The 17,197-nt window shown below is 55.9% G+C and overlaps 1 protein-coding gene across 1 annotated transcript in view; it reads right to left on the bottom strand.

Annotated features, from left to right (window-relative positions):
- The window catches only part of PPIL2 (peptidylprolyl isomerase like 2), a 280,729-nt gene that overhangs the window by 80,727 nt on the left and 182,805 nt on the right, over positions 1-17,197 (bottom strand). The window contains exon 11 of the mRNA XM_069215327.1: positions 2,811-2,886. Within this exon, the coding sequence (XP_069071428.1) occupies positions 2,811-2,886 (76 nt within the window). The remainder of the gene's footprint in view (positions 1-2,810; positions 2,887-17,197) is intronic.

Below are 17,197 nucleotides of genomic sequence, written 5' to 3'. Positions count from 1 at the left end.
GATGATGGAGAGGACCAGGGATGCTCCCGGGGCAGTGGATGATGGAGAGGACCTGGGATGTACTCGTGGCAGTGGATGATGGAGGACCAGGGATGCTCCTGTGGCAGTGGATGATGGAGGACCAGGGATGTACCTTTGGCAGTGGATGATGGAGAGGACAAGGGATGTACCCGTGGCAGTGGATGAGGGAGAGGACCAGGGATGTACCCGTGGCAGTGGATGAGGGAGAGGACCAGGGATGTACCCGTGGCAGTGGATGAGGGAGAGGACCAGGGATGTACCTGTGGCAGTGACTGGTGGAGAGGACCAGGGATACTCCCGTGGCAGTGGATGATGGAGAGGACCGGGGATGTATCCCTGGCAGTGGATGATGGAGAGGCCCAGGGATACTCCTGTGGCAGAGGATGACAGACGACTAGGGATGTATCCGTGGCAGTGGATGATGGCGAGGACCAGGGATGTATCCATGGCAGTGGATGATGGGAGAGGTCCAGGGATGTACCCGTGGCAGCGGATGATGGAGAGGACCAGGGATACTCCTGTGGCAGTGACTGATGGAGCGGACCAGGGATACTCGTGTGGCAGTGACTGATGGAGAGGACCAGGGATACTCCTGTGGCAGTGACTGATGGAGAGGACCAGGGATGTATCCGTGGCAGTGGATGATGGAGAGGTCCAGGGATGTACCTGTGGCAGTGGATGAAGGAGAGGACCAGGGATGTACCCCCCCTGGCAGTGGATGATGGCGAGGACCAGGGATGTACCCCTGGCAGTGATGATGGAGGACCAGGGATACTCCTTTGGCAGTGGATGATGGAGAGGACCAGGGATGTACCCCTGGCAGTGATGATGGAGGACCAGGGATACTCCTTTGGCAGTGGATGATGGAGAGGACCAGGGATGTACCCCGTGGCAGTGGATGATGGAGAGGCCCAGGGATTTACCCTTGGCAGTGGATGATGGGAGAGGACCAGGGATACTCCCGTGGCAGAGGATGACAGAGGACCAGTGATGTATCTGTGGCAGTGGATGATGGCGAGGACCAGGGATGTATCCGTGGATGATGGGAGAGTACCAGGGATGTTCCTGTGGCAGTGACTGGTGGAGAGGACCAGGGATACTCCTGTGGCAGCGGATGATGGAGAGGACCAGGGATGTACCCCTGGCAGCGGATGATGATGGAGAGGACCAGGGAGGTACCCCTGGCAGCAGATGATGGAGAGGACAAGGGATGTACCTTTGGCAGCGGATGATGGTAAGGTCCAGGGATGTACCTGTGACAGTGGATGATGGCCAGGGATATATCCGTGGCACAGGATGATGGAGGACCAGGGATGCTCCTGTGGCAGTGGATGATGGAGAGGACCAGGGATGCTCTTGTGGCAGTGGATGATGATGAGGACCAGGGATGTACTCGTGGCCGTGGATGATGGAGAGGACCAGGGATGTACCTGTGGCAGTCGATGATGGAGAGGACCAGGGATGCTCTTGTGGCAGTGGATGATGGTGAGGACCAGGGATGTACTCGTGGCCGTGGATGATGGAGAGGACCAGGGATGTACTCGTGGCCGTGGATGATGGAGGACCAGGGATGCTCCTGGGGCAGTGGATGATGGAGAGGACTTGGGATGTACTCGTGGCAGTGGATGATGGAGGACCAGGGATGTACTCGTGGCAGTGGATGATGGAGAGGACCAGGGATGCTCCCGGGGCAGTGGATGATGGAGGACCAGGGATGTACCTGTGGCAGTGGATGATGGAGAGGACCAGGGATGCTCCCGGGGCAGTGGATGATGGAGAGGACCTGGGATGTACTCGTGGCAGTGGATGATGGAGGACCAGGGATGCTCCTGTGGCAGTGGATGATGGGAGGACCAGGGATGTACTCGTGGCCGTGGATGATGGAGAGGACCAGGGATGCTCCCGGGGCAGTGGATGATGGAGAGGACCAGGGATGCTCCCGGGGCAGTGGATGATGGAGGACCAGGGATGCTCCTGTGGCAGTGGATGATGGAGGACCAGGGATGCTCCTGTGGCAGTGGATGATGGAGAGGACCAGGGATGTACTCGTGGCAGTGGATGATGGAGAGGACCAGGGATGCTCCCGGGGCAGTGGATGATGGAGAGGACCTGGGATGTACTCGTGGCAGTGGATGATGGAGGACCAGGGATGCTCCTGTGGCAGTGGATGATGGGAGGACCAGGGATGTACTCGTGGCCGTGGATGATGGAGAGGACCAGGGATGCTCCCGTGGCTGTGGATGAGGGAGAGGACCAGGGATGTACTCGTGGCCGTGGATGATGGAGAGGACCAGGGATGCTCCTGTGGCAGTGGATGATGGAGGACCAGGGATGTACCTGTGGCAGTGGATGATGGAGAGGACCAGGGATGCTCCCGTGGCTGTGGATGATGGAGAGGACCAGGGATGCTCCCGTGGCAGTGGATGATGGGAGGACCAGGGATGTACTCGTGGCCGTGGATGATGGGAGAGGACCAGGGATGCTCCCGTGGCTGTGGATGAGGGAGAGGACCAGGGATGTACTCGTGGCCGTGGATGATGGAGAGGACCAGGGATGCTCCTGTGGCAGTGGATGATGGAGGACCAGGGATGTACCTGTGGCAGTGGATGATGGAGAGGACCAGGGATGCTCCCGTGGCTGTGGATGAGGGAGAGGACCAGGGATGTACCCGTGGCAGTGGATGATGGGGAAGGTGCAGTAATGGATCACAGTTTCGGATTTCTAATATCACTGTTAGAAGAGACCACTTTACAATGCCCCCGTGAAGACCCCCTGCCCTGGCACGGTACCTGCTTCGTGCATGGTCTGTGGCATCACGGACGTGGAGGTGAAGGAGGCACTCACGGCTCCTGTTGAGTAATGTGCCTGTGGGAAGAGAAGACACCTTGTTAGCCTCGAACCCTGACCCCGCAGCAGGAGGTTTATGGATTTCATTTTCATCGCTTGGGCCCCGATTGCGAGTGGCCAGGAGAGGGGTGTGCTGGAGTGAAAACGCGACAAGGCAGGGATCGGAGGAACTTACGTGGTGGAATACGTGGCACTAGTTAGGAGTTTTGCGGCAGAACGTCCGCCTGCCCCTCCCTGGTAAGTCTAAGCAGGTCTGACCTGTTGAAATGAACTGGGGAAAACTGCGGTGGCGCAGAAAATGTAGCAGAAGTTGTGGAAACATACAAGAAGCTTGAGCAGTCCCAATCGGGCCTCACAGGCTGGAGAGAAGAGCTAGCCAATGGGGTGCGACGCCCACAAAGCGCCTACTCTCAAGGCAGGGTAAGCAGACGCGTGCAAGCGCTTCGAGGGCACACGCCAGGATTCCATCCGTTCTCCTGAGCTTTAATTCTGTCTTAGAAGAATCCTTCACCGACACCCACTGCCCTTCACTACCCCCTCCCCTAGGGCAGAGGCGAGAACCCCCGGCCCTGGTGATCTGGTCACTGTGACGCCCTGGCGCACCAGGGGGGCGCACCAGGGGAGCTGGTGCGCGCATCACAAAGCTGTGCTGCAGAGACTGCAGGTGTCTTGATTGCTTCTGGGGGTGCAGATATATTAGGGTTTGCTGTTGGAGTTTGTGCTTCTGGGTTGCAGATATGTTAGGGTTTGCTGTTGGGGTTTGTGCTTCTGGGGTGCAGATATGTTAGGGCTTGCTTTTCTGGGGTGCGGAGATGTTGGGGCCTGCTGCTGGGGTTTGTGCTTCTGGGGTGCAGATATATTAGAGATTGCTGCTGGGGCTTTTGCTTCTGGGGTGCAGAGATGTTAGGGCTTGCTGCTGGGGCTTGTGCTTCTGGGGTGCAGATATATTAGGGCTTACTGCTGGGGCTTGTGCTTCTGGGGTGCAAATATATTAGCAGTTGCTGCTGAGGCTTTTGCTTCCGGGGTGCATATATATTCAGGATTGCTGCGGGGGCTTGTGCTTCTCGGGTGCAGATGTTAGGGCTTGCTGCTAGGGCTTGTGCTTCTGGGGTGCAGATGTTAGGGCTTGCTGCTAGGGCTTGTGCTTCTGGGGTGCAGATATGTTAGGGCTTGCTGCTGGGGCTTGGGCTTCTGGGGTGCAGATATATTAATGGTTGCTGCTGAGGCTTTTGCTTCTGGGGTGCAGATACATTAGGGCTTGCTGCTGGGGCTTGTGCTTCTGGGGCGCAGATATATTTGGGCTTGCTGCTGGGGCCTATTCTTTCGGGGGTGCAGATAGATTAGGGTTTCCTGCTGGGGCTTGTGCTTCTGGGGGTGCAGATATATATTCAGGTTTGCACTTCTGGGGTGCAGATATATTAGGACCTGCTGCTAGGTCTTGTGCTTCCGGGGTGCAGATATATTAGGACCTGCTGCTGGGGCTTGTGCTTCTGGTGTGTAGATATATTAAGGTCTGTTGCTAGGGCTTGTGCTTCCGGGGTGCAGATATATTTGGGCTTGCTGCTGGGGCTTGTGCTTCTGGGGAGCAGATATATTAGGGTTTGCTGCTGGGGCTTTTGCTTCTGGGGTGAAGATATGTTAGGGCTTGCAGATGGGATTTCTGTTTCTGTGGTGCAGATTAGGTTGTGCTTCTGGGGTGCAGATACATTAGGGCTTGCTGCTGGGGCTTGTGTTTCTGGGTGCAGAGATATTAGGGTCTGCCGTTGGGAATTGTTCTTCTGGAGTGCAGATATATTAGGGCTTGCTGCTGGGGTTTGTCCTTCTTGGGTGCAGATATATTAGGGATTGCTTGGGCTTCTGGGGTGCGGAGATATTAGGGTTTGCTGCTTGGGCTTGTGCTTTCGGGGTGCAGATATGTTAGGGCTTGCTGCTGGGACTTCTGCTTTCGGAGTGCTGACAGGCTAGTGCTTATGGGGTGCAGATATGTTAGGGCTTGCTGCTTGGGCATGTGCTTTCGGGGTGCAGATATGTTAGGGCTTGCTACTGGGACTCCTGCTTTCGGGGTGCTGACCTAGTGCTTCTGGGGTGCAGATATGTGAGGGCTTGCTGCTGGGGCTTGTGTTTCTGGGTGCAGAGATATTAGGGATTGCTTGGGCTTTCGGGGTGCAGATATGTTAGGGCTTGCTACTGGGACTCGTGCTTTCGGGGTGCTGACCTAGTGCTTCTGGGGTGCAGATATGTGAGGGCTTGCTGCTTGGGTTTGTGCTTTCGGGGTGCAGATATGTTAGGGCTTGCTACTGGGAATACTGCTTTCGGGGTGCTGGCCTAGTGCTTCTGGGGTGCAGATATGTGAGGGCTTGCTGTTCTTCTGGGGTGCAGATATATTAGCGGTTGCTGCTGGGGTTTGTGCGTGAGGGGATGCAGATATATTTGTTTTAACTGCTGGGGCTGCAGATATCTTTAGCCTTTGCCAACAGACATGTTGAGTTTGGCGCTGTATGAAACGCCTTCTGGGAGGCGCTATATCTGCACTGCAGATGAGACTCGGGCGCTTACTGTGCAGATCCAGGCGACCTTCACGGCTCAGAGAAGCGGTATGAAGGGCGGTAACCTACACCGTGTCTACGAGACCGCCACACACAGCTCTTCCAGGGTACCTCTGTCCTACAATGCACCTTCTACGGCTTCAGAATGAGCTCCATCGGAGCATCTCTGCCCTACACAGCGCCGACCACAACACCAGACACAGCTCCTCTGGGGCATCTCTGTGGGTGTACAGCACCCACCAGAACACCACACACAGCTCCTCCACGGCACCTCTGTGGGCGTACAGCACGCACCAGAACACCGCGCACAGCTACTTTGGCGCACCTCTGTCGGTGTACAGCACCCACCAGAACACCAGACACAGCTCCTCCGAGGTACCTCTGTGGGTGTACAACACCCACCAGAACACCACACACAACTCCTCTGGTGCACCTCTGTGGGTGTACAGCACCGATCACAACACAGCACACAGCTCCTCCGATGAACCGCTGTAGGTGTACAATCCCCACCAGAACACGACACGAAGCTCCTCCACTGCACCTATGTGGGTGTAGAGCACCCACCAGAACACCACACACAACTCCTCTGGTGCACAGCACCGATCACAACACAGCACACAGCTCCTCCGATAAACCGCTGTAGGTGTACAATCCCCACCAGAACACGACACGAAGCTCCTCCACTGCACCTATGTGGGTGTAGAGCACCCACCAGAACACCGCACACAGCTCCACCACTGCACCACTGTGGGTGTACAGCACCGACCAGAACACCACACGCAGCTCCTACAAGGTACTTTTGTGGGTGTACAGCACCCATCAGAACGCACCACACACAGCTCCTCCACTGCACCTCTGTGGGTGTACAGCACCAACCATGACACCACACACAGCTCCTACGAGGTACCTCTGTGGGTGTACAGCACTGACCAGAATACCGCACACAGCTCCCCGGGGACACCTCTGTGGGTGTACAGCACCGACCAGACCACCACACACAGCTCCTCCGAGGTACCTCTGTGGGTGTACAGCACGCACCAGAACACCGCGCACAGCTCCTCCGGGAGACCTCTGTGGGTGTACAGCACCCACCAGAACACCACACACAGCTCCTCCAATGCACTTCTGGATGTACAGCACCGACCAGAACACCAAACACAGCTCCCCCAGGGCACCTCTGTTGGTGTACAGCACCGACCAGAACACCACACGCAGCTCCTACAAGGTACTTTTGTGGGTGTACAGCACCCATCAGAACGCACCACACACAGCTCCTCCACTGCACCTCTGTGGGTGTACAGCACCAACCATGACACCACACACAGCTCCTACGAGGTACCTCTGTGGGTGTACAGCACTGACCAGAATACCGCACACAGCTCCGCCGGGACACCTCTGTGGGTGTACAGCACCGACCAGACCACCACACACAGCTCCTCCGAGGTACCTCTGTGGGTGTACAGCACGCACCAGAACACCGCGCACAGCTCCTCCGGGACACCTCTGTGGGTGTACAGCACCCACCAGAACACCACACACAGCTCCTCCAATGCACTTCTGGATGTACAGCACCGACCAGAACACCAAACACAGCTCCCCCAGGGCACCTCTGTTGGTGTACAGCACCGACCAGAACACCACACGCAGCTCCTACAAGGTACTTTTGTGGGTGTACAGCACCCATCAGAACGCACCACACACAGCTCCTCCACTGCACCTCTGTGGGTGTACAGCACCAACCATGACACCACACACAGCTCCTACGAGGTACCTCTGTGGGTGTACAGCACTGACCAGAATACCGCACACAGCTCCGCCGGGACACCTCTGTGGGTGTACAGCACCGACCAGACCACCACACACAGCTCCTCCGAGGTACCTCTGTGGGTGTACAGCACGCACCAGAACACCGCGCACAGCTCCTCCGGGACACCTCTGTGGGTGTACAGCACCCACCAGAACACCACACACAGCTCCTCCAATGCACTTCTGGATGTACAGCACCGACCAGAACACCACACGCAGCTCCTACAAGGTACTTTTGTGGGTGTACAGCACCCATCAGAACGCACCACACACAGCTCCTCCACTGCACCTCTGTGGGTGTACAGCACCAACCATGACACCACACACAGCTCCTACGAGGTACCTCTGTGGGTGTACAGCACTGACCAGAATACCGCACACAGCTCCGCCGGGACACCTCTGTGGGTGTACAGCACCGACCAGACCACCACACACAGCTCCTCCGAGGTACCTCTGTGGGTGTACAGCACGCACCAGAACACCGCACACAGCTCCCCCGGGGCACCTCTGGATGTACAGCACCGATCAGACCACCACACACAGCTCTTCACTGCATCTCTGTGGGTGTACAGCACCCACCAGAACAGCACACACGGCTCCACCACTGTGGGTGTACAGCATCGACCAGAGCACCACACACGGCTCCACCACTGCACCACTGTGGGTGTACAGCACCCACCAGAAAACCGCGCACAGCTCCTCCAGGACTGCGGCCAGAGCACAACCAGCCTAACTATAACCCGGCCCTCCTCCACGGGGGCTGCGGTCCACCCAAAGGGGGAATACGGCCTCCTAAGGTGGCATCAGTGGTGGCTGTATTCACGCACCCGGAAGCAGGAAGGGTGGGCATCACTGCCCGCGCGGGAGCCAACGGGTGATGAGCTAAGAAGTAGCTGCAGGTCTCCTGCACCAACCAAGGAGCAGAAATGCAGAGCCCCAGAGCCACCATGCCCACCCGAGGAGGGGTCGGTTTGGTGCACCCAGGTGCACCACCATCTCCACGGATGATCCCCTCGAGTGCAAACCCTCAGGCTAGTGGATAACACAACACCCAGGTGCACCACCATCTCCACTGATGATCCCCTCGAGTGCAAACCCACAGGCTAGTGGATACGACAACACCCAGGTGCACCATCTCCACTGATGATCCCCTCGAGTGCAAACCCACAGGCTAGTGGATAACACAACACCCAGGTGCAGCACCACCATCACCACGGATGATCCCCTCGAGTGCAAACCCCACAGGCTAGTGGATAACACAACACCCAGGTGCACCACCATCTCCACTGATGATCCCCTCGAGTGCACACCCCTCAGGCTAGTGGATAACACAACACCCAGGTGCACCACCATCTCCACGGATGATCCCCTCGAGTGCAAACCCTCAGGCTAGTGGATAACACAACACCCAGGTGCACCACCATCTCCACTGATGATCCCCTCGAGTGCAAACCCTCAGGCTAGTGGATAACACAACACCCAGGTGCACCACCATCTCCACTGATGATCCCCTCGAGTGCAAACCCACAGGCTAGTGGATAACACAACACCCAGGTGCACCACCATCTCCACTGATGATCCCCTCGAGTGCAAACCCACAGGCTAGTGGATACGACAACACCCAGGCGCAGCACCACCATCTCCACGGATGATCCCCCTCGAGTGCAAACCCACAGGCTAGTGGATAACACAACACCCAGGTGCAGCACCACCATCTCCACGGATGATCCCCTCGAGTGCAAACCCACAGGCTAGTGGATAAGACAAAACCCTGCCAGACGTGAGTGAATCTGCTGGATCCACCCAGAGGTGCGTATGGCACAGCAGAGGGACCGTGGACTACTGATATCTCTTCAAGGTAGAGAACTGTACATCGGGGGCAGGTGTCGACTACTGAGATCTCTTCAAGGTAGAGAACTGGACATCGGGGGCAGGTGTCGACTACTGAGATCTCTTCAAGGTAGAGAACTGTACATCGGGGGGGCAGGTGTCGACTACTGAGATCTCTTCAAGGTAGAGAACTGGACATCAGGGGGCAGGTGTCGACTACTGAGATCTCTTCAAGGTAGAGAACTGGACATCGGGGGCAGGTGTCGACTACTGAGATCTCTTCAAGGTAGAGAACTGGACATCGAGGGCAGGTGTCGACTACTGAGATCTCTTCAAGGTAGAGAACTGGACATCGGGGGCAGGTGTCGACTACTGAGATCTGTTCAAGGTAGAGAACTGGACATCGGGGGCAGGTGTCGACTACTGAGATCTCTTCAAGGTAGAGAACTGTACATCGGGGGGGCAGGTGTCGACTACTGAGATCTCTTCAAGGTAGAGAACTGTACATCGGGGGCAGGTGTCGACTACTGAGATCTGTTCAAGGTAGAGAACTGTACATCGGGGGCAGGTGTCGACTACTGAGATCTCTTCAAGGTAGAGAACTGGACATCGGGGGCAGGTGTCGACTACTGAGATCTCTTCAAGGTAGAGAACTGGACATCGGGGGGCAGGTGTCGACTACTGAGATCTCTTCAAGGTAGAGAACTGGACATCGGGGGCAGGTGTCGACTACTGAGATCTCTTCAAGGTAGAGAACTGGACATCGGGGGGGCAGGTGTCGACTACTGAGATCTCTTCAAGGTAGAGAACTGGACATCGGGGGGGCAGGTGTCGACTACTGAGATCTCTTCAAGGTAGAGAACTGGCCATCGGGGGGCAGGTGTCGACTACTGAGATCTCTTCAAGGTAGAGAACTGGACATCAGGGGGCAGGTGTCGACTACTGAGATCTGTCCAAGGTAGAGAACTGGACATCAGGGGGGCAAGGTGTTGACTACTGGGACCTCTTCAAGGTAGAGAACTGTACATCAGGGGGCAGGTGTCGACTACTGAGATCTCTTCAAGGTAGAGAACTGTACATCGGGGGGCAGGTGTCGACTAATGAGATCTGTTCAAGGTAGAGAACTGTACATCGGGGGGGGCAGGTGTCGACTACTGAGATCTGTTCAAGGTAGAGAACTGTTCATCGGGGGCAGGTGTCGACTACTGAGATCTGTCCAAGGTAGAGAACTGTACATCAGGGGGGCAGGTGTCGACTACTGAGATCTCTTCAAGGTATAGAACTGTACATCATGGGGGCAAGGTGTTGACTACTGAGATCTCTTCAAGGTAGAGAACTGTACATCGGGGGGGCAGGTGTCGACTACTGAGATCTGTTCAAGGTAGAGAACTGTACATCGGGGGGAGGCAGGTGTTGACTACTGAGATCTGTTCAAGGTAGAGAACTGTACATCGGGGGCAGGTGTCGACTACTGAGATCTGTTCAAGGTAGAGAACTGTACATCAGGGGGGCAAGGTGTTGACTACTGAGATCTCTTCAAGGTAGAGAACTGGACATCGGGGGCAGGTGTCGACTACTGAGATCTCTTCAAGGTAGAGAACTGGACATCAGGGGGCAGGTGTCGACTACTGAGATCTCTTCAAGGTAGAGAACTGTACATCGGGGGCAAGGTGTTGACTACTGAGATCTGTCCAAGGGAGAGAACTGTACATCAGGGGGGGCAAGGTGTTGACTACTGGGACCTCTTCAAGGTAGAGAACTGTACATCGGGGGGCAGATGTCGACTACTGAGATCTCTTCAAGGTAGAGAACTGTACATCGGAGGGCAGGTGTCGACTACCGGGATCTCTTCAAGGTAGAGAACTGTACATCGGAGGGGGGGCAGGTGTCGACTACTGAGATCTGTTCAAGGTAGAGAACTGTACATCGGGGGGGGCAGGTGTTGACTACTGAGATCTGTCCAAGGTAGAGAACTGTACATCAGGGGGGGCAAGGTGTTGACTACTGGGACCTCTTCAAGGTAGAGAACTGTACATCGGGGGCAGATGTCGACTACTGCGATCTCTTCAAGGTAGAGAACTGTACATCGGAGGGCAGGTGTCGACTACTGGGATCTCTTCAAGGTAGAGAACTGTACATCGGAGGGGGGGCAGGTGTCGACTACTGAGATCTGTTCAAGGTAGAGAACTGGACATCGGGGGCAGGTGTCGACTACTGAGATCTCTTCAAGGTAGAGAACTGTACATCGGGGGGCAGGTGTCGACTACTGAGATCTGTTCAAGGTAGAGAACTGTACATCGGGGGCAGGTGTCGACTACTGAGATCTGTCCAAGGTAGAGAAATGTACATAAGGGGGCAAGGTGTTGACTACTGAGATCTCTTCAAGGTAGAGAACTGTACATCAGGGGGCAGGTGTCGACTACTGAGATCTCTTCAAGGTAGAGAACTGTACATCGGGGGGCAGGTGTCGACTACTGAGATCTGGTCAAGGTAGAGAACTGGATATCGGGGGCAGGTGTCGACTACTGAGATCTGGTCAAGGTAGAGAACTGTACATCGGGGGGCAGGTGTCGACTACTGAGATCTGTTCAAGGTAGAGAACTGTACATCAGGGGGGCAGGTGTCGACTACTGAGATCTGTCCAAGGTAGAGAACAGTACATCAGGGGGGCAAGGTGTCGACTACTGAGATCTCTTCAAGGTAGAGAACGGTATATCGGGGGGCAGGTGTCGACTACTGAGATCTCTTCAAGGTAGAGAACTGTACATCGGGGGCAGGTGTCGACTACTGAGATCTCTTCAAGGTAGAGAACTGGACATCGGGGGGGCAGGTGTCGACTACTGAGATACATCGGGGGACAGGTGTCGACTACTGGGACCTCTTCAAGGTAGAGAACTGCACAACCGGGGGCAGGTGTCGACTACTGAGATCTCTTCAAGGGAGAGAACTCTACATCGGGGGGCAGGTGTTGACTACTGAGATCTGTTCAAGGTAGAGAACTCTACATCGGGGGGCAGGTGTCGACTACTGAGATCTCTTCAAGGTAGAGAACTGTACATCGGGGGCAGGTGTCGACTACTGAGATCTCTTCAAGATAGAGAACTGTACATCGGGGGCAGGTGTCGACTACTGAGATCTCTTCAAGGTAGAGAACTGGACATCGGGGGGGGCAGGCGTCGACTACTGAGATACATCGGGGGACAGGTGTCGACTACTGGGACCTCTTCAAGGTAGAGAACTGCACAACCGGGGGCCTGCTGTCGACTACTGAGATCTCTTCAAGGTAGAGAATGGTATATCGGGGGGCAGGTGTCGACTACTGAGATCTCTTCAAGGTAGAGAACTGTACATCGGGGGCAGGTGTCGACTACTGAGATCTCTTCAAGGTAGAGAACTGGACATCGGGGGGCAGGTGTCGACTACTGAGATACATCGGGGGACAGGTGTCGACTACTGGGACCTCTTCAAGGTAGAGAACTGCACAACCGGGGGCAGGTGTCGACTACTGAGATCTCTTCAAGGGAGAGAACTGTACATCGGGGGGCAGGTGTCGACTACTGAGATCTCTTCAAGGTAGAGAACTGTACATCGGGGGCAGGTGTCGACTACTGAGATCTCTTCAAGGTAGAGAACTGGACATCGGGGGGGGGCAGGCGTCGACTACTGAGATACATCGGGGGACAGGTGTCGACTACTGGGACCTCTTCAAGGTAGAGAACTGCACAACCGGGGGCCTGCTGTCGACTACTGAGATCTCTTCAAGGTAGAGAACGGTATATCGGGGGGCAGGTGTCGACTACTGAGATCTCTTCAAGGTAGAGAACTGTACATCGGGGGCAGGTGTCGACTACTGAGATCTCTTCAAGGTAGAGAACTGGACATCGGGGGGGCAGGTGTCGACTACTGGGACCTCTTCAAGGTAGAGAACTGCACAACCGGGGGCAGGTGTCGACTACTGAGATCTCTTCAAGGTAGAGAACTGTACATCGGGGGGAGGTGTCGACTACTGAGATCTCTTCAAGGTAGAGAACTGGACATCGGGGGGGCAGGTGTCGACTACTGAGATACATCGGGGGACAGGTGTAGACTACTGGGACCTCTTCAAGGTAGAGAACTGCACAACCGGGGGCAGGTGTCGACTACTGAGATCTCTTCAAGGGAGAGAACTGTACATCGGGGGGCAGGTGTCGACTACTGAGATCTCTTCAAGGTAGAGAACTGTACATCGGGGGCAGGTGTCGCCTACTGAGATCTCTTCAAGGTAGAGAACGGTATATCGGGGGGCAGGTGTCGACTACTGAGATCTCTTCAAGGTAGAGAACTGTACATCGGGGGCAGGTGTCGACTACTGAGATCTCTTCAAGGTAGAGAACTGGACATCGGGGGGGGCAGGCGTCGACTACTGAGATACATCGGGGGACAGGTGTCGACTACTGGGACCTCTTCAAGGTAGAGAACTGCACAACCGGGGGCCTGCTGTCGACTACTGAGATCTCTTCAAGGTAGAGAACGGTATATCGGGGGGCAGGTGTCGACTACTGAGATCTCTTCAAGGTAGAGAACTGTACATCGGGGGGCAGGTGTCGACTACTGAGATCTCTTCAAGGTAGACAACTGTACATCAGGGGGCAGGTGTCACTGCAGGGCCCCAAGCTAGAGGGTGGAGGGTGGTAACCCTGTAGGAGGAACTGCTGGTTTCATGGGAATGATGAACGGAAGAGGCAGGAAGGCGGATGAGAACCAATGATGGGTTTGGGCAGAAGGGTCTTTCCAGGTCGTACCAGGCCAAAGCAGTGAAGAGGCCCCAGGCAGACGCTCTTAACCTTCCCGCCCTTCACCTGGACGCCTTGGAGGGAAGGTTATTCACCCGAAGATGGGTTAACAGGATGTCCCAAAACCCAATCTTACACATTATCTTTTACTGAATCAAAGCTGTGACCGAAACCTGCTCAGGCAGATATCAGGAGGAATTTAATAGAAGCTGACGCTCTCCCAAAAGCCGTGAGAGCACTCCCCGCCCCCATTTTGTCCCCAGGAAGAGTCACACTGGGAGCCTCAAGGAAACAAAGGGTCTCCCATCAGCATCATCTCAGAAAAGGGAGCTGGGGAGAGCGGGCCAGAGAGGAGCTGGGGAGAGCGGGCCAGAGAGGAGCTGGGGAGAGCGGGCCAGAGAGGAGCTGGGGAGAGCGGGCCAGAGAGGAGCTGGGGAGAGCGGGCCAGAGAGGAGCTGGGGAGAGAGGGCCAGCGAGGAGCTGGGGAGAGAGGGCCAGGGAGAAGCTAAAGAGGGGGCCAGGGAGAAGCTAAAGAGGGGGCCAGGGAGAAGCTAGTGAGAGAGAGGGCCAGGGAGGAGCTGGGGAGAGAGGGCCAGGGAGAAACTGGAGAGGGGGCCAGCGAGGAGCTGGTGAGAGAGAGGGCCAGCGAGGAACTGGGGAGAGGGGGCCAGTGCCCCGATCCTAGTCCACGTCTTCAGGCCCTGATCTTAGCCCTAATCCTCTGGCCCGGATCTTAGCCCTCATCCTCAGGCCCGGATCTTAGCCATCATCCTCAGGGCCTGATCCTAGCCCTCATCCACAGGCCATGATCCTAGCCCTCATCCACAGGCCATGATCCTAGCCATCACACTCAGGCCCTGCTCTGAGCCCTCCTCTCCAGGTCCGGATTCAAACGTTCCCCCTTTGAATCCTGTTTCAAGTCCTCATGCCAAGGCTCTATTTCAGTTCTCTCCCACCACCTCCCCTCCCCTCCAACCCATGATCCAATGCCTAGGCTTGACTATGGCCCTCACCTGTAGGCTCTGTCGTGAACCCTCATGCCAAAACCTGATCCAAGCCCTCACCCCAGGCCCTGCCCTGAGCCCTCATGCCAAGACCCTGATCCAAGCCCTCACCCAAGGCTCTGCTTTGAGCCCTCATGCCAAAACCCTGTCTAATGCAAGCCCTCACCCCAGGCCCTGCTGTAAGGAAATGCCTCCTTGGCATGGTTGCCCCCTGACTTTTTGCCTTTGCTGATGCTATGTTTACAATTGAAAGTGTGCTGAGGCCTGCTAACCAGGCCCCAGCACCAGTGTCCTTTCCCTAACCTGTACTTTTGTATCCACAATTGGCAGACCCTGGCATCCAGATAAGTCCCTTGTAACTGGTACTTCTAGTACCAAGGGCCCTGATGCCAAGGAAGGTCTCTAAGGGCTGCAGCATGTCTTATGCCACCCTGGAGACCTCTCACTCAGCACAGACACACTGCTTGCCAGCTTGTGTGTGCTAGTGAGAACAAAACGAGTAAGTCGACATGGCACTCCCCTCAGGGTGCCATGCCAGCCTCTCACTGCCTATGCAAGTATAGGTCAGTCACCCCTCTAGCAGGCCTTACAGCCCTAAGGCAGGGTGCACTATACCATAGGTGGGGGTACCAGTGCATGAGCATGGTACCCCTACAGTGTCTAAACAAAACCTTAGACATTGTAAGTGCAGGGTAGCCATAAGAGTATATGGTCTGGGAGTTTGTCAAACACGATCTCCACAGCACCATAATGGCTACACTGAAAACTGGGAAGTTTGGTATCAAACTTCTCAGCACAATAAATGCACACTGATGTCAGTGTACATTTGATTGCAAAATACACCCCAGAGGGCACCTTAGAGGTGCCCCCTGAAACTTAACCGACTGTCTGTGTAGGCTGACTAGTTACAGCAGCCTGCCACACTAGAGACATGTTGCTGGCCCCATGGGGAGAGTGCCTTTGTCACTCTGAGGCCAGTAACAAAGCCTGCACTGGGTGGAGATGCTAACACCTCCCCCAGGCAGGAGCTGTAACACCTGGCGGTGAGCCTCAAAGGCTCACCCCTTTGTCACAGCACCGCAGGACACTCCAGCTAGTGGAGTTGCCCGCCCCCTCCGGCCCCGGCCCCCACTTTTGGCGGCAAGGCCGGAGAAAATAATGAGAATAACAAGGAGGAGTCACTGGCCAGTCAGGACAGCCCCTAAGGTGTCCTGAGCTGAGGTGACTCTAACTTTTAGAAATCCTCCATCTTGCAGATGGAGGATTCCCCCAATAGGGTTAGGATTGTGACCCCCTCCCCTTGGGAGGAGGCACAAAGAGGGTGTACCCACCCTCAGGGCTAGTAGCCATTGGCTACTAACCCCCCAGACCTAAACACGCCCTTAAATTTAGTATTTAAGGGCTACCCTGAACCCTAGAAAATTAGATTCCTGCAACAACAAGAAGAAGGACTGCCCAGCTGAAAACCCCTGCAGAGGAAGACCAGAAGACAACAACTGCCTTGGCTCCAGAAACTCACCGGCCTGTCTCCTGCCTTCCAAAGAACTCTGCTCCAGCGACGCCTTCCAAAGGGACCAGCGACCTCTGAATCCTCTGAGGACTGCCCTGCTTCGACGACGACAAGAAACTCCCGAGGACAGCGGACCTGCTCCAAAAAGACTGCAACTTTGTTTCAAGAAGCAGCTTTAAAGAACCCTGCAACTCCCCGCAAGAAGCGTGAGACTTGCAACACTGCACCCGGCGACCCCGACTCGGCTGGTGGAGAACCAACACCTCAGGGAGGACCCCCGGACTACTCTACGACTGAGTACCAAAACCTGTCCCCCCTGAGCCCCCACAGCGCCTCCTGCAGAGGGAATCCCGAGGCTTCCCCTGACCGCGACTCTCTGAAACCTAAGTCCCGACGCCTGGAAAAGACCCTGCACCCGCAGCCCCCAGGACCTGATGGACCGGACTTTCACTGGAGAAGTGACCCCCAGGAGTCCCTCTCCCTTGCCCAAGTGGAGGTTTCCCCGAGGAAGCCCCCCCTTGCCTGCCTGCAGCGCTGAAGAGATCCGTTGATCTCTCATAGACTAACATTGCAAACCCGACACTTGTTTCTACACTGCACCCGGCCGCCCCCGCGCTGCTGAGGGTGAAATTTCTGTGTGGGCTTGTGTCCCCCCCGGTGCCCTACAAAACCCCCCTGGTCTGCCCTCCGAAGACGCGGGTACTTACCTGCAAGCAGACCGGAACCGGGGCACCCCCTTCTCTCCATTCTAGCCTATGCGTTTTGGGCACCACTTTGAACTCTGCACCTGACCGGCCCTGAGCTGCTGGTGTGGTAACTTTGGGGTTGCTCTGAACCCCCAACGGTGGGCTACCTTGGACC

This window comes from Pleurodeles waltl, chromosome 11 (assembly GCF_031143425.1).
Source record: "Pleurodeles waltl isolate 20211129_DDA chromosome 11, aPleWal1.hap1.20221129, whole genome shotgun sequence".
In the NCBI taxonomy this organism is placed as follows: Eukaryota; Metazoa; Chordata; class Amphibia; order Caudata; family Salamandridae; genus Pleurodeles; species Pleurodeles waltl.
This window is presented reverse-complemented; position numbering and strand designations above follow the sequence as displayed.